A 26,297-nucleotide genomic window follows, 5' to 3' on the forward strand; every position below is an offset into this window, starting at 1 on the left:
ACATTAAGTACGGGCGTGTGACTTGTGACATTGGCTATTTCAATTAAAAGGCTTTTCTGAAGGCTATCTCCAAACTCTTTTGCATACAGATAGCCACAAGGGGAGCCTCAATTAGCACTTACTGTGCTTAATTATTAAACCACTACTTGTGCTGACTTTTGTTTTGAGAAAAGTGGGGGTAGAAGAACATGTACCAACCTTCCCTGAATCTGAGGCAAGCATGAGTACTCAGAAGACCTTAAGGAAACCACTGCTGGAAGTGACTTTAAATTAAGAATTGCTAATAGTTGTTATTTAACATCAAACATATTACCCTGACATACTGAGAGTCAGGTACAAAGAAAGTGCTTTCCCTTTGAATCTGTGCGCGAGAGATACAGCCTGCTGTTGCTTTAATTTTTTACCCTATGAGGCAAAACCTCAAAGAGGAAAACTAATTTTCCACACATCAGGTGCCTATTTTGTTCTTGTGCTGTGTAATAGAATTATTTTCAATACAGCCCCAGGACAACTCCACTAATCTGTTTAAAAAAGGAAAGGAAAAAAAAAGGCTCAGACCGTGTTCCTCCTCTCAAAGCTGTACAGTTTCTTTTATATCTAAGAATGTTGCTCTAAGAAAATAAAAGAAGATAAAATAACTGCCCCCCCCCCCCCAATTGCTGGGTAACAGTACAGCAGCTATAATTAACCAGGCTCCCAGTGAATGCACTTTTAACTGTTATACTGCATACCTCAAGGTATTATGTGAGCCTGTCTATGCAATACTCTCTCACAGACAACTGATCCACTGCCTACTAAATTCAATGGATATTGCATGAGCCTGCAGTACTTGCCAAGCCACCTGGCCATACTTAGTCAGTTGGCAAATAGGGCCACTGATTCACTGGGGCAGAATCATTCACTTTCAACTCCTAGGCTAGGGACAGACATTCAAAAAGCCTGAGCCTGAATTGATACAATCTTTGCAGGTTAGTCTAACTGGCAGAGAGTGAATCAGTTTCCAAGTGGATAGATGAAAAAGTGGATAGATGTTCCCTTTTCTATTCAGGAAATGCAGGCACATGCTTGCAGTGGCTCAAGCTGGCAGCCTGGAGGTGCTAGAGCAGCCCTCCCTTCTGCAGGGAAGCTGAGCTGAGGAGGGGGTCATGACCAGGCCCCAGCGCTCCCTCACAGTCTGAAGCAATCCCAGCACACAGGGCTGCCAGGCCCCAGAGGGGGACCCTCCCCCTCCTCCTTCACCACTGCAGGGTTAGGAGTGGGGCCCTGTTCGGTGCTGGGGGAGCCCTTCTCCCTCCTCCTCCCCCTGCCGCCATGGGGTGGGGAGCAGGGCTCTGTGAGACGGCCTGGGCCCAGAGGGGGGACTCTTCCCCCTGCTTCTCCCCCATCACTGCAGGGTGGGGAGGGAGGGCTCTATGGGATGCTGCCAGTGGCAACGTGTAGGGGGTGCATGTGCACCCCCTGACAGCAGCATTCCCCACTTAGGCGACAGGTGGGGAGGGCAGGCAAGAGTGCTGGTGCCCCCCAGAAAGTGCCAGCCGGGGAGTGGGGGCACCAAGTGAAGCTGATCGCACTGACCTCGGGGGGGGGGGGGAGGAGGAAGGTTTCCCTCATGGCCGATCGCGCCGGCCTGGAAATGCCAGCAGCGCAAATCGGCCACAGGAGGACCCCCCCGGTTGCTGACTGGCTGCTGGGGTGGCTGCTTCCCCAGGGCCCTACACCGCGTGCCTGCAGCTCCACACTTGCAGAGGGGAAGCCCCGGGCTGGGCTCCCTCCACACTCGGCGGAGCGTGGGGACCTGTGCAGCTGGGAGTCGGGGAGACGGCAGGCTCCAGTGCGGGGCTTCCCCTGCTGTATGTGCTGGAGCTGCAGGTGCGGGGAGCAGAGTCCCGGTGATAAGGCAAGCTCTCTCCCTCAGTATGCTCCCTCCCCCCATGCAGTGCTGGTTGGAGCCATGCCTGTGCTGGGCACAAGCGTCCTGACCTTCCTACCTGCTGCTGCTGCCAGGCAGTGGGGGCTGCACACCATGGGGGGAGTGTGTGCAGGTCCCTACATATTTAGAGAACCTCTTCCTTTACCTTTAAAATATTTAAATTCCTAAATCAAACTACAAACCTTTCACAAAAGAACACCTGAAATCTCATGGATGACATTAGTAACCCAGACCACACTTTACAGTAATGTCTCCTGGTGGAGTACAGGTTACTGCTGGTCTAATTAAGACTTCAGTTTTGAACTTCTTTAGCCCTAACCCTCTGCATACAAACCTGCGCTTCAGTTAAGTTTCATATAATAATTTTTTAATACAGTATTGGGGCTTTTGTACAGAAAAAAGCTGCTGCTAAATCTCCATGGCAGGTTTTTATCTACTTCCACCTTTATTGCATTTAAGCGCCCCACCACTTTGATCTGGCAGAGAAAACATCTATAAAGCCAGCCTGATAAGGGCGTCTTTGATTTCATAAAGATTATATTATAGCCTCCTATTGAATATAAAGCCCTGGGACAGCTGTGAGAGATAAGTGTAGAGACTGTTTCCATAGGGATCCCTATAAGAAAAGATAGCAAAAGCCCAACCCACATCTAACAAAAAATGAATGTGACTACAAGTTAAGATCAGCTGCTTATGAACTAGATCAATTACAAGAACAACCAGCCAAGTAAAAATTCTGTTACAGATCTGACATGTTTTCATTACACAACCAGTTTCCTCTGGAAAAACTGTAGATGCTCTGTAGAGACTGTCTCAGGTTTGGGCATTTCATTTAATATCTAGCCAATCTACTGAAACCTTTATGCGAGTGGAACAGTGCCTTACTCTATGAATAGTCTCACTAAATAATAGTTTATATATCCATGAGCAGAAGAACTGAACAAAGAGAACGTTATTAAAGCTGAACTCGGGCATTCAAAAAAATAAATAAATCAGGATACACCAGAATTAAGCTTGCCCTAATGGAACTGTGTATTGTAATGCACACGTAAAAGGGGAAGCTACAGTTTTTAACAGCATGGTCATACCCTGCACGTCCACAACACTCCACCTCATTCAGTGCACAGGTTAAACGGTGCTCCCTTAATTAACAATTGACAGCATTTATTTCTCTCTTCACTCACAATTCTTCTTTTCAACACTGTGCCTTACCCTTGAGCAATGTCATTCCCTAATTAAGTTCAACTATCATCTCTAACAGATTGACATCTCTGGACCTGTCTCCTGTCCAAACTAGTCTTTGGAAATCTTTGCAACATCTTCTCACGGATATCAGCTCAAGATCGAAGTGGCTACAAGAGTTCATAATCTTCCGTCTTGCATCCCTTTACCTGGATAAATGCGGACAATGTCACTGTCATCCTGTCACTCAGACCTGTAACCAGGTGTCATCTTTGACTCAAAAAGTCCTCACATCAAGGTAATGTCTTAGATATTATATAAAAACCATAGACTATATATTTCCTATCCACCTATGCATCCGAAGCAGGGACCATCTATGAAAACCAGATTTTATATTACTTGCTGAACACTGCAGAAGATCTCTGTGGCAGATGCAGGCATAGAATTGAATTCTTCTGAGCAGCATTCAGCTGCTTTAAATGGGAAGACAGTTTATTCCCTTTCTGGAACACCAAGTCCCATTCACTCTATAGCTTTCAATATCTGCACTGAAGGAACCAGAGAACCTATAGACAACTGCCTCCTTCAACACACATCCCTGAATCAAGCCTGGTGCAGGATGGAAAATATATTCTGTGATTATTTAATTTAAGATTAAAATAAAATTGAGCCAAATTAGTTGGACCTCGCTTGCCCAGGCAAGCTTCTTAAATTTCCTAAAGTTTGAGTACTTACCTTTGTGACCTTAATAATATCCTTTATACATAATGTTTGCTACTTTCTTAGTTAAGGAAAAGAAAAACCTCTGAAAAACATAAATTTCTTCTTGTCCCAACATGATGGCACCCCCACAATTCATGAGCAGGGCTAGGACCTGCAAACCCACCACACAAGTGTCTGTCATTTCAGCTGCTGGAGTAACTGCTAGGAATAGTGAGTGGTCACCCTCTGTGGATTAGCGCCATAGGGGTCTGAGACAAAAATCTGAATGGAGCACTCTGCCTCCCTCCAGCTGCGCCCCTGCCAGCAGAGGTACAGAAAGATTTGGAAATTGTAGTTTCAGATGCTGGAGAAGCACATGATCTAGTAAGCACAGTCCTTTTACTCATTCTTGCCTCCACCAGCTTGACCACTTGTGCTCTATGCCCTCTGAATCAAGGCCCCTCTGCTCTCAGTCCAGTCTTCCTCCCCATCCTAAGCCCAGTCTTTTGTTCAGCAAGCAGTGACCTTCCCCATCTAAACTCTGAATCTAAGTTTCTCTCTCCCTCTGCAGGACTACAGTTCTAGGTGCACTTCTCGGCTCAATCTCCTTGTCTCAAAACACTATCCTTCCCTCAATTCCACAAACGTAGATCCTGTGTCCCGCTACCATTTTTTCAGCACAGGGACGCTGATATACGACACAAAAAACTGCTGGAGCACATCAATTTCTGTGCTCCGACACGCTGGATTTCCAGTCCATTGAAGCAGGCTGCCCACACATCTATAGGAGCCCTTAATGACAAATTTTTTATTTGTGCTGCGGTGCTATGCACAGATCATTTATGCTGATGCATGTGCATCTCAGAAGTTTTATGCCCTGCAGATATTAGCTGTGTAAAGATTTTGGCTTATGGCTAGAAGAGTGATTCCCAAAGGGTGTGCCATGGTGGTAACAGCGTGCTGTGAAAAATGGGCTGGATGGGGTCCTGGCTGGGCCAACTCAGCAAAGTGAGATGGGGCCCATGAACTGGACCAATGAGTGGTATGTCACAAATTTTGAATTCAGAAAAAAAGTGTGCCCCAGGTATCAAAAGATTGTGAAACACTGAGATGGAAGCATTAGGATGTTTGGCCTCCCCTGCCTGAGTGTAGTGGTTGTTCAGAAATGCATAAAATGTAGTAGTCTGCTATGAAATTTGTACTTCAATAACAACAGTCTTTCAGATTACTGCGCTTCATGACCTAGTTTCATCTGAACATTATGCAGTCAGTATCCCCAGTAATTAACAGGCTAATCACATTTCCACAACTGGTTTGCCATGACATTTCACTGTTTTTCTTGCATTATAGATCAATGTTTATTAGATTGTGTATGCATTTTCTAGGCAAGATTTCTGAAATGCTGCAGATGTTTTAAAACAAAATCAATCAAGCATTCTGATCAATTTTCAATTTCATGTCTTTTGTCTCTAAATTGCAACATGTTGAAAAAAGGCAAACAGGGTTGCAGTAGGGCACTAATTGATATGAAAAAGTATATTCTTATCAGAGGGCAAGGAAATCACACTGAGTTCTCATTACTTTGTTACCACCAAATACATCAAGGTGTTAAGAGAGCACTCTGCTGAAAATGCAAAAGAATTCCCAACTAGCAAGTTTTCAGCCAAGACTTAGTGACAGCAACTGTGAGCCCTTTCCAAAATAATCATTATAAGTGTAAAGAGTATCTGTAACATCAGTCAAAATAAACGAAAGAAACAGGAAGAAACAGCAAAACTAATTTATTCCAAATGGCATTACATAGGGGTAGTCTAGCTAAATTTACTTAATTAGCTTTTAAAAATTTAACCAAGACAATGCAAAGAGATCCAAAAGCAAAAAATAATTTACTGATCCCATGATATGGAGCAACAGGATCGCAGGCTAAATTTGGGTCTCAGAGTTGGCCCCTGGAGTTGTTCTGATTTCATTTTGAGGTGAGAGCTGAAGATACCCTCAAAAGTTTAAAATTAAATCAAAGTGTTCTTCATTAGTACAATACTGCCTGATTAACTACAAGGACTTCAAATCAACACATTAGAGTCTCAGTCCTTATATAAAATGGAATACCCTGCACTAATGTGCAAATTGCTTTGTATGTTCCAACTTGACCCTAAAACGATTAGGCTATTTAACAATAGCCAGACATCTAGAACCCTTACTACTTTCACAAAAACTCTACACCTTCTTGACTGACTGACTTTGATCATAAGACTGTGTGGTCAGATTCCATTCCCAAAAGACATGTAAATTTTCCTCAAGGCTGATGACAGTGTAAAAAGTGGTATTTTACTTTAGGGGCCCCATTAAAAGGGAATACCATAACATAATATAGGAAATATTTTTGCCTTCATTCAGTAACAGACACTCGGCCACTTTCCTGAATTAAAAATCTAAGTTAAAGTAATGCTAAGGCAGGAGGGTAATGAATCCAAAATACACTGGCTTGACTATATTTGGTTAAACCCTGGCAAGGAAAGACTACACTTCTGGGAACCCAACATTTTTGCTGTGCATTCTGTTTAATAACTCTATAGATTCCAGCGCATACAAATGGGCAATCAGATGCATCAAGTTTTACTTTGTGTTTTGAGTGCAATACAGGATCATGAACATGATGCATTAATTAATATGATTTATTTTTATGCCCAGGGATAAAATATGATAATATGAAAGGGGTTTATCTTTCCTTTCTTGCACTTCAACCTTCACTGGCCCATGAGCGATACTACCGGGCAAACAACACCCTTTGCTGTCAACCTCAATTTTCATTTTTACTGGTTGGGAGCAATGTTAAAAGGTACAGTGGACAGCATATATCCTGCAAACCACAGATTAGAGACCATTGGTTTAGAAAGTTCTGGACTACCTAATATTCTGTGACTACCCTCTGCTTTTCTCATCAAAATTCATCAGTGGTATAATAAGAACTGCTACAAAATTACTAACTTCTTCAGGATATGATTTTAATTCTCTGAAGGCTGCTGACATTGCACATGTGGAATCATAGGAGCTGTTATTTTGGATAGTAATGTGGAACCTCCACAGTGAAGGGAAAGGTAAAAAAAATATTGGATTTACTCATATCTAGCTAGAAGATATAAAAGATAAGGTGGGGAGGGTTAAGGTTTGTTTGGTCCTTGCCAGGGTGGGGAATCTTGCATTGTAGGATGGAACTGTATTCCGTGTAGCAGCACAGAAACCTATTTTACAACAGGGAAACCTTAATGCTTCATTCATATTGATGATTAATTACTGGCATGAGTTGTCCCACTGATGTAAAAAATATTACTTGTGTAGGTAACTGTAAGAGAGTAACTACTTGGCTTGGCTAACTGAGTTAAAAAAAATAATTTCTTTGAAGGAACCCAGGCTACAGCTCTGTTAAAATAGTTTTAGTCAGTGTAGTTCTGATTCTACTATGTCTTAATAATTCCTGAAGAAGTAGTGAAAGTAAACAGAACAAGCAAAATTCATATGGCCACAGAGATGGTCTACTAGTAGTTCTTGTGAAGTTTTTGTTACAGTTTCCAAACATGTTTTAGTTGATTTTATAAACATAAATATCTATTGCCCAAGCTAGATAATAAAAAGGTCTCAAATGAATGGTTAACTAACACAATTCAGATGAGGTTGCTCATAGCTCCATGTTAAAGTACTCTATTTTGAAACATAAACTATTTTTTCACCTACCTGCATAAGGCCTCAATAGCATCTCTATCCAGAAAGTCATGCTCTCGCTTGACTACAGCGATGTCAATGGGGAACAGGAGATCTGTAGGAATTAAGACAGATGAGCAATCAAAAATGTTATCATCAAAGGTAAATCATTTCAAAACAATCAGCTTTCTAGCTCACTTCAATGAAAGCAACCATCTCTTCCAAGATAAACTGCACATCTTGCAAATCTCAAATGTCTTAAAAGATGCTTGCTTCTCAAGCAGAAACTTTTGACATGTAACTCTGATAACTGATAAAGTTCATGTGTCATCGAAAGAAAAATCTGAGCGAGGCAGATGAAACAACAGGAGAGAGAGAAAGAGCGAGAGAGCCTGCGCACATGCACACAAGCTGAATGCAAGCCACGTGCTTGACAGAAGCTGAGCCTGATTCAGTTAGTCTCTTTTAAAACAAATGTTAGTGCTTTGATGGAGCTTATGCATCTCGCATCAAAGCAAAAGGTCATCAAAACCAAAATCTTTGGAAACCATGAAAAACAAAATCCCTTTGGCTGTTAATCAAGCTATTTAGCACTTTGACACTTGTACATTAGAGATATGAACTAAAATGAAAAAAAAAAGACTAGTTGCTGGGAGCCTTATGCTGTCTCCATTCCTGAAAAGATTATTTAGATAAATACTCAGGGAGAGCAAGTAGGAGGAACCAATCTTGGCAGAGTTCTGAAAATTTACTACAGTTCTGAAATGGCAGCCAAATTAATATTATTTACTGTCCTCAACAGATTCCTGAATGTCACATAGGTCCTGATCCTGCATTCCTTGCTCAGCTCAAACTCGGTGCTGAAGATCCTGGGAGTTTTGGGTGCATAAACAATACAGAAACAGGCTCTGAATTTACTGTAGCAACAGCACAGGTGCTTTTTTCTGTGGCCATGGAGTATTTGTGCAATAAGGAACAGCAATTCACCGTAAAGATTTTAAATCTCTAAAGATGAGAAAAGAGGGAATTAAAAATGCTAAAATCAACAGGACCAATGGAAAACTGCTAACTGCAGACCAAGCAGATTATATTACCTTTTATCTATCACATTAATTACTCACTTCACTTTTGCTTCAGGAACAAAACACAGCTAATACCATTTTATGAGAACTGCAAGCAATACTGGCTTTTTTGCAGAAAGATCCAAGTAATTCCCAAAAGCCAAGGGTGTGATCTAAATTCCACTGAAATCAATGGTGCTGCTAATGGAGACTAAGTTGGAACCATAATAGATGTGATGTCCCATAACAGTTATGGTGTCTTCTGTAGTTTTAGCCACGTTCAAGATGATCATGTGGCCAAAATAAATGCACAGAACATTAGAAAATTCTGCTTGTGTGTTTATCAATAGCTCCGTCTCCCCTGAGAAGGAATCTCTTTAGACTGTGCACTTAAAAAAGTCTACTTCAGACTATTTAACACCTCATGAGGTGACTCGGCAGTAGTGCATGGTATAAAGGATTCTTATCTCAGTGATATCAACAGAGCCACTGGCAGAGCAACTTAAAAAGGACAGTAGTATATTGGTTTAATATAGGACAGCTATTTTTTTCAGTGGATTAGGCAAAATTGTGCTTTCGCTTGGGCGGTCTTATTGAAGTCAAACAGGACTTAGAAGCTTCAGAAAACCTTATTTTCTCTGTAGGGAAAACAATTGCAAACACACTCTGAAAATCACAAGCAAGGATTTTTTTCTGAGTGCAGACAATTTCCTAGAGATTTTATGCATCAGTAAAGCATAAAGCCCCAAAGCACTCAAGTGCTGAAGAATCAACACTTTTCCAAGTGTACAACTTTGCCCATGGGATTTTGACAACAAATGGTACTATGATCCCCAATCCACCTCCTCCTTCCCCAAGAAAGTGTGCTCTTGGCTCAGTTGTCACTACTGAGTGAGAGACATAATAAAAGGAAATTTAATTTCTAAATAGGCACACAAAAGAATTGCCAAGTGCTGCCTTTGCAAGAGCTATTATCTTCTCACATTGCCAATGCAGCTGCAAATTAAAGCCCAAGTAGATCATTTTTCAAGAGGTCCTGCATAGCACTGGCTGCAATTTCCAACAATTATTCACTATAAATAATGGACTGCCTATATGCAGCATTAAAACTAACAGCTGGGGGTTTTGTTTTATGAAGAGGAAATGGTAGGTATGACAGCACTTCATAATTTCACTATAATGCAAGTCACTTTTATGAACCAAAAAACCCAAACAAAATAAAGGACATTACTGCATCACTGTTTAAAAAACAAGACTTTTTTCTATTCATCAAAATCAGCCTCATTAGATTAAAAATATGAGGCCAAATCGGCAATTAAAATCAACAGAGTTTTGCTGGAATATGGACTTTGTAAAAACTGAAACACAGAATAATCTCTCTCACTCAAATGCTGACATTGGGAACCTTGGGCATTAAAGGCCTCCTGTGATAGTTCTCTTCAAATTACTTCATATGTGTGTGGAAGACTGAGGCATTCTCACTCTCAGACTTGCACAATGAGTACAGGTCTAAGTCTGTCTCAATCCTGGGAGGCAAGGGCCATCCATGAGTGCACAGGTCACTGACATAGGGGTTCCCTGTACCTCCTCTGCTTCCTGTGGTTCCACTAGAAAGCCTCTCCTAAAGAAGTGGGCAGAGGAACCGCACTGGCAGTGGTAGGCTGGGCCATGGTGCAACCTCCATGGAGGTGGGTAACAGAAGTTGATGGATCTACAGTCATACTTGGCTCTTAAAAGCTTCTCACCCATGAAGGGCAGGCATAGAAACATCTCCTGGTCTTGAGTGAATCTTCTGTGAAACACAAGAAATGTTGCTGACATATGAAAATGCAATTTATCTTCTAAGTGATGCTTAATTTGGCTAGGATCATTCACTAGTCCTCACAGTATCCTTTGAGACAGGTATTATTATTAATCTATTTAATACCTGGGGAAACAGAGACAATTGACATACGTCATTAAACCAACATCAGATCTAGGACAAGGGATCAATGTTTCTGGTTCTTGGTCTGCTGCCAGTTTGCTAATTCCTAACTGCATTAGAGCAAATTGTATACCTTCCTATAATTATTTTGGCATATGGATGCTATGAGATGACACAAAGGAATGTTATTAACATAAAGCTGAAGACTTGAAAAAAACTGGGAGCTCCTGCACTGCCCCAAGAGGTATGGTTGGCAACAATTTAAAAATCACCATGGTATTTGAGCATCTTTGTAGGTTTTGGTATATATTAATCAACTTGTATGCATGCATGCATATGTAATGGGTCGTTGAAACCATCCAGTCCCTAAAAATTGTGAAAACATTTCATCATGCTGGAGTTCAAAGGTTAATATTGCTTCTGAGAAATGCTTGTACTGCCTAAATAATAAAACTCAGGTAAATAAATAAGAAAATCAATCATTCAGCCATTCAATGGCAGAAAATTAGCTTCTGCAAATGTGCCACGTACCTTCATAAAGCTGAGCATACTGTGGGAATCCTGCTGCCCGCAGCCAATCACACGCTTCCTTGGCCTCTATTTCTGTAAGAGAAGAGAAGCAAAGCACCCTCCGATCAGTGAGTTGCAAAGAAAAAGGTTCTTTTGTACCTTTTCTTCCATTATGGTTACAAAACGGGCATGCAAATATGCAGCAATATACCTGATGAACAGGGATTAGGGTTTCTGTTTCCCATGGAAAAATGAACCAGCCCTCCCCTTTTACCTGAGAAAAGGGCGGATGTTTCATTTTAACGGAGAAACATGCAGATTTTGCTCTTGTGCAAAGAGCTCTCTGTAGGCTGGCAGAGTTTCAGCCTGCAAGGGGCTGGGGGCAGTGGGAGGGGGGGCGGTCAGGCAAGGTGCATGTACATGCACATGGCCACCAGGCAGCCTGGAGAGCAGCTCCTACAGGTAAGTGGGAAGGTGGGGGGGGAGGAAATTGAGGTCCCCATAGGGAGGGAGGGAGTTGGGTAGGGCAGGGCTGGGGCTGCCATCCAGCTAGGCGGTGCATGGAGTTTGGGGCTGCTGCAGGGCCCCAGAGAGGAGCAGGACAGGGCTGCGGGTGGCTTGTCTGGGAGGTGGGGCTGGCTGCCTACTGCTAGATGCATCCTGAGGAGACAGGGGGGCATGTGCCCCCCAGATCTGTGTGGGGTGGGTGCGGGCTGCCCGCTGAGGGCTAGGGCTCTGCACTCTGCTGCCTTCCCCCGGGTCTCCACAGCCCAGCGAGTGGGACCCAGTGCAGCAGGGTGGCGAGAGGCCAGGCAGGGAAGCTTGTTGCAGCTGCTGCGAGCCCTGCCCTGACCTGGCGAAGTGCCCCCTGTCCACCCTGGAGCAGCGAGGGGCACAACCCTGTGCTGGGTGCCCTGACTGCTCTGAGGTGTGCAGTGGGCACGTTGCCAGCACAGCGGCTGCAATGAGCTTCCCCACCCGGCCCTAGTCCGCCCTGCCACATTGGGTCCCGCCTGCCAGGCTCAGGAGGCCCTGGGGAGGGCACCAGGGCAGGAAGCCCAAACCCGCAGTGGCCAGCCCACCCCAGCCCTATGCCCAGATCTGGAGGGCACGTGCCCCTAGGAGCATGCACAGAGGTGGGGAGCCGGCCCCTCTTTCCTGCCTGAGCCCACAGCAGGCAGCCCACATTTACCCCCCCACGGGCTCTGCTCTGGCCTTGCTGCCCATGGGGGAGGGAGAGCCAGGCTCCACGCTCAGGCTGCAGCAGCCACCACCTCCTATGGGTGGCAGCCAGGGTCTGGGCAGTGCTGTGGGGGCATAGGGCTGTGGACCTGGGTGCCTGGCCCTGTAGCCCTGGTAGCCGGCAGCCCCCTCCAGCAGGGCTGTGGGGGTATGGGGATGTGGGTAGGGAGTGAGGGGCACCAGCAGTGCCCAGGGGGCTGTGGTTGGGGAGTAGGAGGCCTGGACCTGCATCCTGGTGAGCTAAGGGGGTAAGGGGAGCTCTGATTTTCCATGATAAAAAACTCAAAATCAAATACCAAAATTTATAGGTACTTAGAATTTATTTTACTACCATGACTGAGGCACTGGTAGACTTCCAAAGTGCTTTAAAATGATATATATATCAATAAAACATTGTGCTCAATTGTTATATACAGTGGTGTTTTATTTTAATCATGGATTTTGGGGTTTTTATCAGAGAAGTTGTGATTTTTTTTAATCAGGGAATACCAGGAGCCCTGCTGATGAAATAGCAAGCTCGTATTTTCTAGGCTTTGTTGTTTCAAGTTTGATTTCTTTTTTCTTTTGTGACCCACACATTATTGATATTGGAACTTCAGTAATGCTCATCTCAGTTACAAAATGCTCAGTATTACAATATTATAACTATACATGACAGCTGCTGCTATAATAGACTAGTCTACCCAGAGAAACTGGTGCTGCAATTGAAGTGAACAGTATTCATTCAATAAATCATGTAATCTCTTGGCACAACTGTTTTCTCTTGACAGAAATACCTAATAAAGCTTGTAATACCCCATGCTTTAACAACATGTAGATAGTACTGATAGACACCAAGCCTACGAACAACTGAAACACTGTGTTACAGCTCACTCAAGCTTGTATTTACTACCCAGTCAGAAGTGAGCAGCACTGGAGGTCCACAGGGCACCTACAAATTACATGGCTTACGTATGCAATATTCTCTCCGAACAATTTTTGCTTACCTGCCACTGGCAAAATTAAAGAATTCCCAACCATGCACATACATCGCACTTGGGAGAAAAGAAATGTATCCAATGATTACATGCTGTTTTCTTGGAAATATAATATTAACTAATTAGTTTGTGTTTTTAACCCATAAGAAATGCAGAAATTGATATTTCATTAGGTCACAAACCAAAACATAATGATTAAGTGCAGCTATAGAAGAGCAGTTATGGTGTAAACCAAACTGTATTGAGCTAGATTTGAATTTCAATGGGCAGCTGCTATATTATATATCACTTTGAGAAGAAAATAAAGTCGTGAAAATACTTAAGCATTCTGCTTATATTTGACCTAGAAGTGAAGTAATAGTTCATTCCAAAAACTAAAGAAATAGTATTGATAGCACACATACATGTTCATAACAAACTGTTTTAGCTTGTTGGCAAAACAGCCAAAGAAATAGAAACCAAATCTAGTTATCCACAGTAATCAAACTTTAAAATGTAGCATAGTGGCCATTTACTGTGGCATTTTTTCTTATCATTGGTCCATTTTACCAAGGGATTCACCTCATACTGATTAAATTAGGCAAGTGGAAAAAAAATGTTAAAAGCCACTTGCTTTGATGTTGAAGATAACATACAAAGATAAGTTATTTGCCTTTTTAAAGCTTTAGTTGTGATTACTGCAGATCCAGGGACATAAAGAACTGTACTGTCCTTGCTTTAGCTTTTAACAATACTAATTAATACAGAAGTAAGAATTAGCAGCTTACTTACAAGAGGAAAATAACTTTCCTCTTCCTGCAGTTGTACAGTGCTCAAAAGCTCTGTTAATACATGTAATGTGCTAGCTCTTTAACATTTTACTTGATCAAACAGGTGGCGAGCAGATCAGAAATTCTTAATGTTTATCCAGCCTCAACTACATTCAGTCTTCTTGATGGACCAGAACAAAAAGGCTTAATTAGATACAACCAATTAGACAATGTTGCCACCTTTGACCCTATACCATTCCCATTTATTTCATTGAGCACATGCCTTAAGTTTAATACAAAATACTGCATATAGAACTGCTAGCAGTGGACTTAAAACAATGCCACATTTAATAGGGTATATCTTGTAACTGTGGCACACTTTAGACAACATCCCCACAAATGCATGCACACCACAAACTCAAATGGCGTGGTAGCCAAAATGCCAAATGATTTCATGTACGATGAGCTTCCAGAGTTACTGCAGGGTTAAAAAAAAAGCTTTCTGTTTGCTAGATGCAGTCTACTGCTGCTCTAAGATATGCATCCAAATCAAGATGTCAAGGAGAGCCAAAGCACAACATGCAAGATAAATAAATAGCCAGAAATCCCCTCACTGAAGTAGAGGCAAGCATTTGTGCAACTTGCGTTTGCTTCACCTTTGGATTAAGGGACAACATGAGAACAAGCACGTACAGCCATACCCACCCAGCTATTCATTATGTTTTTTCTTCAATTCCAATTGTAAGTCCTAAGAAACCTGGGGTTGTATTCAATGCTGGATTTTAATTTAGGCAGACTCTAGAAGAACATAAAAGAAAGCAGAGAGAAATCCCACCCAAATGTATTCTTGGTCTCTGATTTTGCTAAAGGCATAAAATACAAGTAAAAAAGACATTTATGGAGATTCAAATGCAAGAAATATTCCATTAATAAGTTTCAATAAATTCTCAGAGATGTTTAAAATCCAATGGTTAAAATAATCATTTGCATCACAGTATTTCTTGGGACAGATTTTTTTTGTCCTCCCCTCCTTCCCCATTATTTTTGTTTTCCTCACAACAGCAGTGGAGTAGTGATTTAAGAACCAGTGGGTTGATTGATCCAGTGAGCTCTAATGTTTCAGGAGGGGTGTGATTTGTTTAATGTCAGCATTCATTTACATGCAGATACTGCACTACCCCAATCTCCATCTCGAAGCCTTCTGTAATACCTGGGAAGCAGTGTGAATCTAGTTTTGGTCCCTTAAACACCTACACTTAGTCATTGCTGTACTTAAATACTAGATTCCTTGCTCAGGGAAGTAATTCATTTAGACCAAATTAGGTGCCTAGCATCCCCAGACAGCCTGTGGAAAGAATTTGGGAACATCCAGTACCAATTCAGGTGGAGGTGCCTACATGCTCCACACAGATGATAGGGAGCATATGTACCTTCAAAAGGTGCCAACGGGAAGCCCAGTGGCATCTGGAGGTAGCCAATGAGGAAAGTTGAGCATAGGGAAAGTGTCTTAATTTCCAACCCTTCAGAAACTTAGGGCATTTATACACACACCTTTTCGTCCTGCAACACCCCAGAGATCCGGCAGGTCAGAGCGGACTTGATTAATTGAGTCTGCTCTGCATGTGAGCTAATGCGCACTGTGCTGTGTTGCATGCAGTTGTATAAGCAGCGACATGCATATTAGCGTGCAGAAAATGGCTGCAGTGCACTTCTGAACTAAAACACCTTTGAGGTATTTTGGTTCAAAAGCGAGCCACTGTTTTTTCAGTGCTGACGCGCATTTTACCACTTATACAACTATGTGCAACACAGCGCTAGGCGCTTTTAAAAGTGCTTGGTGCTGCGGTGCGAGCATGTATACAAATGTCCCCAGGTGTCCAATTCACTCATTACAATTCACAATGCCTCCATTGTGAGATGAGCTGCGTAATGGTTTCTGAAGACAGGGAAGAGGAGATGCTAGCTTCCTGATCCAAGGGATGTGTCGACACGTGCATTTACTCTGACCTAAATTTACATTGGTGTAATAAACTAATCTGGTGTAAACGCTTTCGGGCAGGCATGTACACATACGGAAATTGGGGAGCAGATTTGCACTGGTTCCTGCCCCTCTGCAATTGCCCCTGCTACCACTGAGGGGAGCTCCAGGCTCTCCCTGGGTGCTAGCCCACAGACTGGCAGGAAGCACTAGGCCAGGAGACAGCTATCTCCTAGCCCTGGGGGGCTGCCTGCTGCTGGGTTGGGGGGGTTGGAGACAATGTCCCCCAGCCCTAGCAGCAAGGAGCTCCTGGACCTGTCTTCTGATCAGGGACACAGGGCTTGGAAAGAGATGCAGGGGAGGGGCAGGTCCCAGCTCCATGCCCTGACCCATCAGTGGGGCAGCTAGTAGCTAGGTGTCTGCTAGCTGCCCCACCGGCAGATCAGGGCAGGGGCCTGGGACCTACTCCACCCCTGCAGCTCTTTCCAAGGCCCATGCCTCAGTCACCCAATCAGAGTACAAAGCTAGGACCTGCCCCTGCCTCAGGCAGTTCCCAGCCAGCCCCATGGCTGCACAGGAAGGTCTGCATGTGCAGCCCGGAGCTAGCTGGGGACTGCTGAAAACACAACAGTCCCCAGCCACCTTCAGGCTGCATGTGTTTCCCCGTGTAGCCTGGGGCTGGTTGGGAACTGTCCTGGTCAGGGGCAGGTCCCAGCCACTTCTAGGCTGGGCGGGGAACTATCCCCATGCAGAGAGCTCCCAGGCCCTAATCTGCAACTACTTGTGATCGCAGAGTGGGGAGCTTGTTTCCAGCCCCGCTCTGCAATTGGAGAGTGGGGGCTGGAAGCTCCTTGATGCCAGGGCAGAGTGCAGAGCTCAGGCTAGGAGATAAGGGCCTCCCAGCCCCCCAGTCATGATGGTGGAGTGGGGGCTGGGAGCTCCCTGCTGCCAGGGCAGGGCGACATAGTCCCCACCTAGACTCCTATGTCAGAGCCCACCCCTGGGGGCAGGGAGTTATAGATTCATAAATGTTAGGGTCGGAAGGGACCTCAATAGATCGAGTCCGACCCCCTGCATAGGCAGGACAGAGTGCTGGGTCTAGATGACCCCATCTAGATGCTTATCTAACCTCCTCTTAAAGACCCCCAGGGTAGGGGAGAGCACCACCTCCCTTGGGAGCCCGTTCCAGACCCTGGCCACTCGAACTGTGAAGAAGTTCCTCCTAATGTCCAATCTAAATCTGCTCTCCACTAGTTTGTGGCCATTATTTCTTGTAACCCCCGGGGGCGCCTTGGTGAATACATACTCACCAATTCCCTTCTGTGCCCCTGTGATGAACTTATAGGCAGCCACAAGGTCGCCTCTCAACCCTCTCTTGCGGAGGCTGAAAAGGTCCAGGTTCTCTAGTCTCTCCTCGTAGGGCTTGGTCTGCAGGCCCTTAACCATACGAGTGGCCCTTCTCTGGACCCTCTCCAGGTTATCCGCATCCTTCTTGAATTGCGGCACCCAGAATTGCACGCAGTACTCCAACTGCGGTCTGACCAGCGCCCTATAGAGGGGAAGTATCACCTCCTTGGATCTGTTCGTCATGCATCTGCTGATGCACGATAAAGTGCCATTAGCTTTCCTGATGACTTCGTCACACTGACGACTCATGTTCATCTCGGAGTCCACTAGGACTCCAAGATCCCTTTCCACTTCCGTGCCACCCAGGAGGTCATTCCCTAGGCTGTAGGTGTGCTGGACATTTTTCCTCCCTAGGTGCAGCACCTTGCATTTCTCCTTCTTGAACTGCATTCTGTTGTTTTCTGCCCACTTGTCTAACCTGTCCAGGTCTGCTTGCAGCTGTTCCCTGCCCTCCGGCATGTCCACTTCCCCCCATAGCTTTGTGTCATCTGCAAACTTGGACAGGGTACATTTCACTCCCTCGTCCAAGTCGCTGATGAAGACATTAAAGAGTATTGGTCCAAGGACCGAGCCCTGCGGGACCCCACTGCCCACACCCTTCCAGGTCGAAACCGACCCATCCACCATGACTCTCTGGGTGCGACCCTCTAGCCAATTCGCCACCCACCGGACTGTGTAGTCATCCAAGTCACAGCCTCTTAACTTGTTCACCAGTATGGGGTGGGATACCGTATCGAAGGCCTTCCTGAAGTCTAAGTATCCCCCACCCCCCAGTGGATGGCTGACCTGGAACAGATTTTGCTCCCTGTTAGGTGTTTACACAAGTGCTACGGTGCCGTTACTAAACCTGAGTAAATTTGCTACTTGCAATGAGGCTAGCTACTGCTCCAGTAGATCCTTGGATGACAAAACAGGTCACATAATAGGGATCTGCTCTTTGACTGTCCTAAGCAGTATCTGGGACAGTTTAATTACAACCAGCTCAGGGTCAGAGGAACAGAAGGTAGTTTAGGAGCTATCTTTGCTCATCTCAACCACACTCCATCTACCAGCTGGAATATGAAAAGCAATTTATAATATGATTTTTTTTTTTCTCAAACGGGTCTAAATACTAGCCTTTGCCTCTGTATCCCACTGTATGAGTACCCAGAGTGGTTTGTACTGAAAAGATGACATAAGAAGCCACTTGCAAATCAGTTGCATTCCCCTGCAAAATGTGTTATAGTAAGACAATTCTCATTGCCTGCCCCCCCACCATCCTGTCTCTCATCCTTTGATTATACCTACATTCATTTCCCGCCCCCCCATCTGTCTCTCACCTACTGACCACCTCAATTTACATTTTAACTGACTGGCTTTGTTGCATACTTACTGGCTTCTGGCTGTTTTACCACTTCATCCAGGAAGAGTACAGACCATCTGCAGATACTTCCTCAGCCTGATGAAGGTTGTTTGTGCCAGAAAGCTTCTTCGCTTAAAAAAGAAAATTTTTTTCCAACTATTTGAGTTGGTCTAATAAAAGATTTCAGATTTAACAAAATAACCTTGTCTGCCTATGGACTTAGACCAGCATGGCTACAGCAGACCATTGTCATAGTAAATGAGAGAAACAGAGGATAAGTCAGATAGCTGGAACTATGGAAAGACCACAAAGGAACGGGCCACAAATTAACTGGAATCTTTTTCTGAAAATAAAAGATTTTAGTGAAAAGCTGGGTGCAACAGCCAGAGCACTTGTTTTAGGCTGGAAGAACCTCAAGCCCACCGTTGTCCTCCCTTCCAGTTCAGAACCATCACTTCTCAGGCTCTAGGGGTCCCAGCCCAGGAGGGATAAGGTGAAAGTGCCTGTCTAAGTGACTGGAGGGGGCTGGCTCAGGGCAGGTCTGGGGCGCAGGGAGAAAAGAAAGATGACTTTCAAGGCTGCCATTACACAGAGGTTGTTTCTGAAGGGAAAGAGACATGCTGGGAGGGGGGGAAGGGGTGGGTCTTACTTTAGCATCTTTACCTTACCCTTGGAAAATCCAGGGTACAGACTATAACCCCAGGAATCAATTGATTTCTGAGATAACTATATGGATGATAGGGGCTACCTGTATTTGAAAAAGGACATCATTTGGGGACACCGGGAAGAAAGGGTGATTGTAAACCTGGGTGATTGTAAACCACTTTACAACTAACTGGGTGCATCTGTATGTGTGCCCCACTGCACAGTTGGTACTACACAGTCCCGGCGCCGCATGGGTCATTTCCGACCCTAATGCACAACAGCAACGAGCTACTGTGCAGCACCTTGTTGCTACTGTGCAGTAGCAGCACGCCAACACTACATCGGCGTAGCAGTGAGCTACCTTGCCTCGCAGCTATGTGGCGCCTCGCATAGACACACCCACTGTATATGTTCATTTGAGACCATAAACCAATTTTCACCTTGTGAGTACACAATTAATAATCCCATGAAGAATTTTGTTAAATAGTTAAAGATTGATATTGATATACAAGCTCTGACAGATGGCTATACTTCCTATACTAACAGTATCCCATACATATGTCACTTCCTTTCCAAAGCTAGATGTCACCTCTTAATAATGGATTCAAATGACCACATCAATTAAAACTTGTATTTTTTCCTCCACAGGAAAATACCCAATTACAGTAAGATATATCAGCTTATCTGTGGCTTTTCAGACATCTGCCTCATGCTACTTTCTTCATGCAAGGGTTGGTTTTGGTGTGAAAAATCATTAAATATTATTCTTTACAACTTCTTTATATGCAAGAAACTCTCTCAGAAACTAAAAATACAATAGAAGTACAATGAAGTCTTTATTCTTGGGATTTGTATCAGCAAGTAACAGGCAAATGTATTAAGGAGGAAACAGGAAATTTGTATTGGAAGCGTCTTTATTTGTTAGTCTGTTTCACAAAGCAGCCCTACATGTTTAAATGAAGGTTATAAGCGCCTTTTGTGTATGGCTGGGAACCATTTGACCATACTTACACATTTCCTGGGATGTTAAGATGTCCCAATCCTCCTCCAAACCAGTAAGTAAAAATAGGACCCTAACCCTCCCTTCATTTTGTTTAGTTTTGCAATATCTTGATTCCTGAAGTTGATAGACGACAGCGCCAATGCACAAAGACAAGGATCCTTAAGTCACACATCATTCATTCAACAATGATTTTCAGCATTGCTTTATACTCACCACTTGCCCCCTCTCCATTTTCTAATTGCCACAAATCCATACATTTCTGGCAAAGGTTTCAGCATGGTACTCTGAAGCCCCAAGTGACACTTTATAATCCCATCCATCTGTACACAGACACACATCAACTACATCTTTAGCTAAGTGCTAACCATAATACAAACAATCAAGCCAAGTTACATTACCTCTTTCAAACTCTACTGCTTACCATGTTTTTTGGCTGTGTCATGGTGGTTGCTTTTACAGAGCTGCTCTGAGGAGGGACAGAATCTTTACTCTCTAATACCATCAGAGCTCATTATGACATTGGTTCAAGGGAGAAATGGCTCTCTAGAACAAAGCTACAGCTCACATTTTCACAAGAGCCTTTGAAAAAATATCCATTCTTTTCTTGCCTTAAAGACGGCGTCTTAGTTTAGACTCACAGTCCTAGTTTAGATAAACTTTCCTGTTCAAAAACCATTCTGCAAAATATGGAAGAAACTATTTTCCAACAGTTAGCTAGCAGAAGATTCTCTCCCACTAAATGAACAGAATCAAATGATTCGTTCATAAAATGATTGCTAGTGATGTGACTATTTAGAACTTGCATTATTATTACAGTAACAAACAACATTGTATAAACTACTGAATTTATATTGTGTTAGAATTCTTTCCCTACTGTTCTCCTGGTAAAATGTCCGTCGTCTTAAATTTTTGGCAGAGTTTTGGAAAAAATCTCTGGCAATTCCAAAGCAGCATCTTGAACTATTCAAGAACACCTTGCAAATCACTTACTCTAGCTCAGAATTTGGCAGAATTCCCTCTTGTGGATTGAGCTCAGCACCTTCTGTGCAATTTGGGAAGCAAATGTTTTCCTGTATATTTGAATCATATTCTCTTAAATGGCATGAAATAACGTTGTTGATCCAGATCAGCTCCAGGTCAGCATTGATCAGATCACTCTGCCACTTAAGGTGACTTTAATTTTAATGATCTTTCAGACCTCAAATCACCCACCCACCCGTTTCCTTTCATATTCTCAGTTCTCAAGACTACACAATTAGCTACCCTTCAGGCATTATTATGAAGAGTGCTACCCACCTTTCAAGGAAGCAACGCCATGTTTTTTTACTTCTAACAAGCATCAGCAGGACAGAGGAGACAGACCAAATTGTACGTAACAATTTTTTAAGCTAATTCTTCTAATACAAGTACTAAATTTTGGTAAAAATATTCATGAATGCTCTCAAAGTCCTGAACAGTTCTTGCCCAAAAGCAGATGTGAATTTATTCTTATTATTACAGTAATAAAGTTTTAAATTCTAGATGTTTAGACAACTTTACACTTTGTTTCTTTTCAATATGGATGTGTCTTACTTATGACTTTTTTAATCATCATGGACTAAAGTCATGCAAGGATAATTCTGAGGAAAATTAATCTCTGGTTAATTCTACTGAGTCAGTTAACTGAATTAAACCACAATTAATCTGGCCCTGGTGCCCAATCATGGGGTCTGAAGCAAAACTAAACTTCCTGTCCTGAGAGTTCCCTTTTCTCGCTACACTTTCAAAACATGCTACACTTTGCAAAAATGGACTATTTTTGATCTACTCTCAAACGTCAGTAGGCTTCAATCTATTCTGATCTACATTCATTTAGGGCGTGTTTCCATTTAGCTCTGGATGCTTCAGTAGTCACACCAAAATAATATAGATGCCCATGCAGATTTCTTTGCTTTTTGCTACATTCCTGCCAAATCATTTTGGAAGAAGTGTAAACTCTTTGAAAGAAGCTGTGTGTGGCACCTCCTTCCTACCCTTCCCAAAATTAGCAATGGCCCAGTTTTTGAACAAACAAATTGCTTTCTAATAATAAAAACTCTAGAAAGAAAGGGGAAAAAAAACCATTCAAACACTTTCTGATTATATGAAAGCAACAAAGGAAAATCTTTGCTTGTGTTTTTGATTGGCTTGGTGTCAAACGTAGAAGAGAACTTCCAATTTATGGAGCCATTCAGGAAAACAGTATAGCTATGTTGTTGATGTTATGTATAAACCACAGCTCATTTGGAGAAGAAGTAGAGTTATGTGTGGAATTTGCTGTGGGAAGAGAAGATGAAGAAAATAGAACTAAAGGAAAAGGCATTAGACTCATAGGCTTTCAGAAAAAAATATCAGCATGAGAGCTAGAAAGCCTGAGTACTGTTTTAAACAGACCTTTTATAAAGACACCAGAATTTGCCATTTTAGAGGAAGAGCGAGAAGACGCTCACTTTCATTAGTTAGGCTTTAATATTTGTTTACTCCTTTAAGAAGCTAAATTTGAAGAGGAGTAGGACTGGGCTCCCAGGTTCACAAATGCTCTGTTTAGTACTTCTATTTTATTTCTCCCACAAAATACAATCAAGATACATTAATAGCTGTTAGTGTATATTGATCATTTTAGCAAGCAACATAAACTGTATAATATGATCTCAAGTGTCACAATTTGATTGCCTTGTATTATCACTCTATTTTCCACAAGCCTCAGTATATAAAATAATTTCAAGAGTGTTTCAAGGCACATTTATTTGGAAGCATTGGGTAAGTGAGAGAAACTGATTTTGGTTTAAATGGCTTTAAAATACTTCATTTAGGTCCAAGAGCCAACGCTCACTGAAGTCAATTGGAGTCTTTCTATTCACTTCAAAAGATCTTGGGAGCAGGCCCTACTTGAAAAGGATGTAGATTATCAAAGAACCAGATAACACAAGGCTCTCCAGGAATTATTCAACACACACACGTTTATTTCAGAATTCTCACCTATCCCTAGTCTCATTAAATGTTCTCTTTAAAATCTGAACCCATGCCATGCTTGCTTTTAGGCCAACTAGATTTTTAAGCCCACCTATTTTAGGAACTGCCATGAATGCAACTGGAACCGATATGAAGAACTGTTATTACTGGAAACTCCTTGATTTGGGTATAATGACTCCAGAGGAATTAACGGGGCAGATTTTTTTTCATAGAGAGTAGGATATCACAGCTGGTGGATGGGAGAGATGTCATGGTTAAAGTCCTTGTCAGGGAAACTAGTGCCAGCAGTGATATTAGCCTGGAATAATCCTGCCCAATAATCCCTTTCCTTTATGCAGAAAACACTTCCCCAACTAAACACCTTGTTTCTGATCCAATAATGCAACAACTGGGCTTCAACCTTTCATGGAGCATGTGGACGACCCTTACTAGGATATACACTGGACATGGTCGGTGTGGCCACTTGATGTACAAGTGATGCCTAAATACCTCGCCTGGCTGAAGCACAGAATAACTTCCTGCCCCAGATACAAGTTTGAGGGTAACATCCTGGAGTTGCACTTGGTTTCTAGCAGGGCATTGGTTTGGCTGGGGAATTTGGAATTAAAACTGTGATGATAGCTCTTGCTCCTAAAGCCATTCAAAAGGAAGAAAGAATGACCCTTAGGCTCAGAGAATCCTTAGGCTTACCACCAAGACCATCACCAAGCCTGACTCCTGATAAGGGGTACCAGGCTCCCTGTGCTCTCAGCCCTACCTCCCAAAGATTCTGTACATGACTGGGGACATTTGAGCCCTCAGTGCTTTGGACTAGTCCCCTATATCTAGATAAAAATAATAAATGTGGCATTGCCCAAGGCAGTCATATTACTTTAATATTTGTTAATGGGGCAAACTTGTAGCTGTTCTCCTTTTTACAGGTAGGGAGCAGAGGAAAAATTCAGTGGTTGGTTTCAAAATACCAGCAGTGATCAGTACAAACCAGTCACCTGTACAAAATATATCTGTTCATGAAGACTAACACAAAGACTACAAGTGTGAATCTGTCTCCTGCCTAATCCTTAATTCAACACAAACCGGTGTTTTGAAGAATTTGGAGAAACCTATTTACTCTTCTTTGGACACTAAACACACATCCAGCTTCTCCACATAAAGTATGATGCAAGCCAAAAAACGTTGTTTAGTCACATAAGTATGCTGAGCACATGAACAGCATACATCTTTTCCTTCCATACCAAGAGATCAAGAAAGCAAGTTGGACTACATTGTAATGTAATGTACAAATATCTTTTTAAAGGTTGGTTGCTCTGCCTTGTTTGTAATGAACTATTTTCTTTTGTACCAACAACATTCTGCTTTCCATGATGTTTTAAAGCAAGGTGGAAGGGGAAAAAAAGTGGAGGTGGAGACAGGGGAAAAAAAGAAAGAAACCCTCAAGTGACCTAAATATAAAAATCTATACTGAGAAAAAATGTAGACAAATTTTTACTTGGCCTGGTGAATAATAGGAAAGGATGATATAAAGAACTGTTATCAGTGAAAGAAAAACAGACTGTTACTTCCTGTGACTCCCAGCTCAGTTCTCGCTCCTCTAAGCCAGTGGGGGCCAACTTTTCTGGTCGGTGTATCACAAATTAGCCCTGCATCCTCCCCAAATACCACTGATTGCCTTCCCCTGCCTGATATGCTTTCTGCTCCCAACCCTGTGCTCCCTGCCTGACCTGCTACTCTGCTTTCTGTTTCCTTCCCTGAGTTCCCTCCTTAGTTTGCTGCTTTACTTTCTGATTTATGCTCTATCTTCCACTGTGCTGCCTGTCCCTTCCCCAGTCTGCCATGTGCCACACACAGGCTGCCCATGCCACTTGTGGCACCTGTGATACAGGTTGGTCATGCCTGTTCTAAGCCAAAGGATATTAGATAGTTCATCCCTTGGCTTGGTGGTGCTGTGAGATTGGGGTACCCCTCCAGAATAATAAACATCTAGTGAAATACTAGACCTTTGAGAAGTCTGGATCCCAAATCAGAAGTATTTTGGGTTTCAGGATTTTGAATTACTTTTTGTTGCCACCACCCCCATCACCCAAAATGCAGTTTCCTTCTTTAGATATTCATTTAACATAATTTAGTTTTATATATATATATATATATATATATATATATATTTGTTTGGATTGCTTCCCAGGATAATTATTCTTTTAAGAGGCCACTCGTCTAACAAAACAGATGTTAAAGCAGGCTCCACTCTTTTGTTTGAAGACTAAAAATAAACTTATATTGTTTTAAAGTTTAAGATAAAATACAGGCGTTTATTGTTGAGATAAAAATCCTTCAGATATGGCAGTCAAATTACCATGCTGATACATTCTCTGGAGCAGTTGCTGGAAAACAGTTTCTCTCACAAAAGCTGATTCACAGCTTTTTAAGGTAATTTCCAGACTGTCGCCTGGGCATGTTGAAGAGTGCAAGAGCTGGATTTTCTTGAAGCAAGTATTTAGGAAATAACAGAAACTTCACATATATGTTACAGATCGAATTATAGCACCATATTTCAAAGGAACCAAATGACTAAGCCCACTTGAAAATACTTTGCTTAATATTACAGAACTAAAGGCCAAGCCTACGCAAGGGAACAGAATGGCCTGATGGCAGTGGAGTCATTACAGTTCTGCTGCATGGAGCAGGCAGAATTTGGCAAGTCTGAAAAATAGAACTTCATACACTGTAGGCTCTGACTTGCAGGGCTCCTTGCTTCTTAGCATGCATGATGAGATGAGATGGAGACAAAGCAGTTAGTAGATCTATAACATTAGATCCAAGGGCCATTTCCCCAAAAAGCAAAGATTTACCACATGTGGGGCATTTTGTAATACTTAGGCTGAAGTAACTGCCATGAAGCTGCTCTGGAGGGAGTCTATTGGAAGAGATGTCCACTGGACATGAGCTTATATGGACTCC

At 42.9% G+C, this 26,297-nt stretch overlaps 1 protein-coding gene across 5 annotated transcripts in view; it reads right to left on the reverse strand.

The window, feature by feature from the left end:
• The window catches only part of DLC1 (DLC1 Rho GTPase activating protein), a 426,468-nt gene that overhangs the window by 24,640 nt on the left and 375,531 nt on the right, over positions 1 to 26,297 (reverse strand). For all 5 annotated transcript variants that reach the window (XM_019481280.2, XM_019481279.2, XM_059721774.1 and 2 more), the window contains 2 exons: positions 11,030 to 11,101; positions 7,547 to 7,628 (listed from right to left, as the gene is read on the reverse strand). In XM_019481280.2, coding sequence (XP_019336825.1) covers positions 7,547 to 7,628; positions 11,030 to 11,101 — 154 coding nt within the window. The remainder of the gene's footprint in view (positions 1 to 7,546; positions 7,629 to 11,029; positions 11,102 to 26,297) is intronic.

The sequence above is a fragment of the Alligator mississippiensis genome, chromosome 2 (genome assembly GCF_030867095.1).
Source record: "Alligator mississippiensis isolate rAllMis1 chromosome 2, rAllMis1, whole genome shotgun sequence".
NCBI lineage: Eukaryota > Metazoa > Chordata > Crocodylia > Alligatoridae > Alligator > Alligator mississippiensis.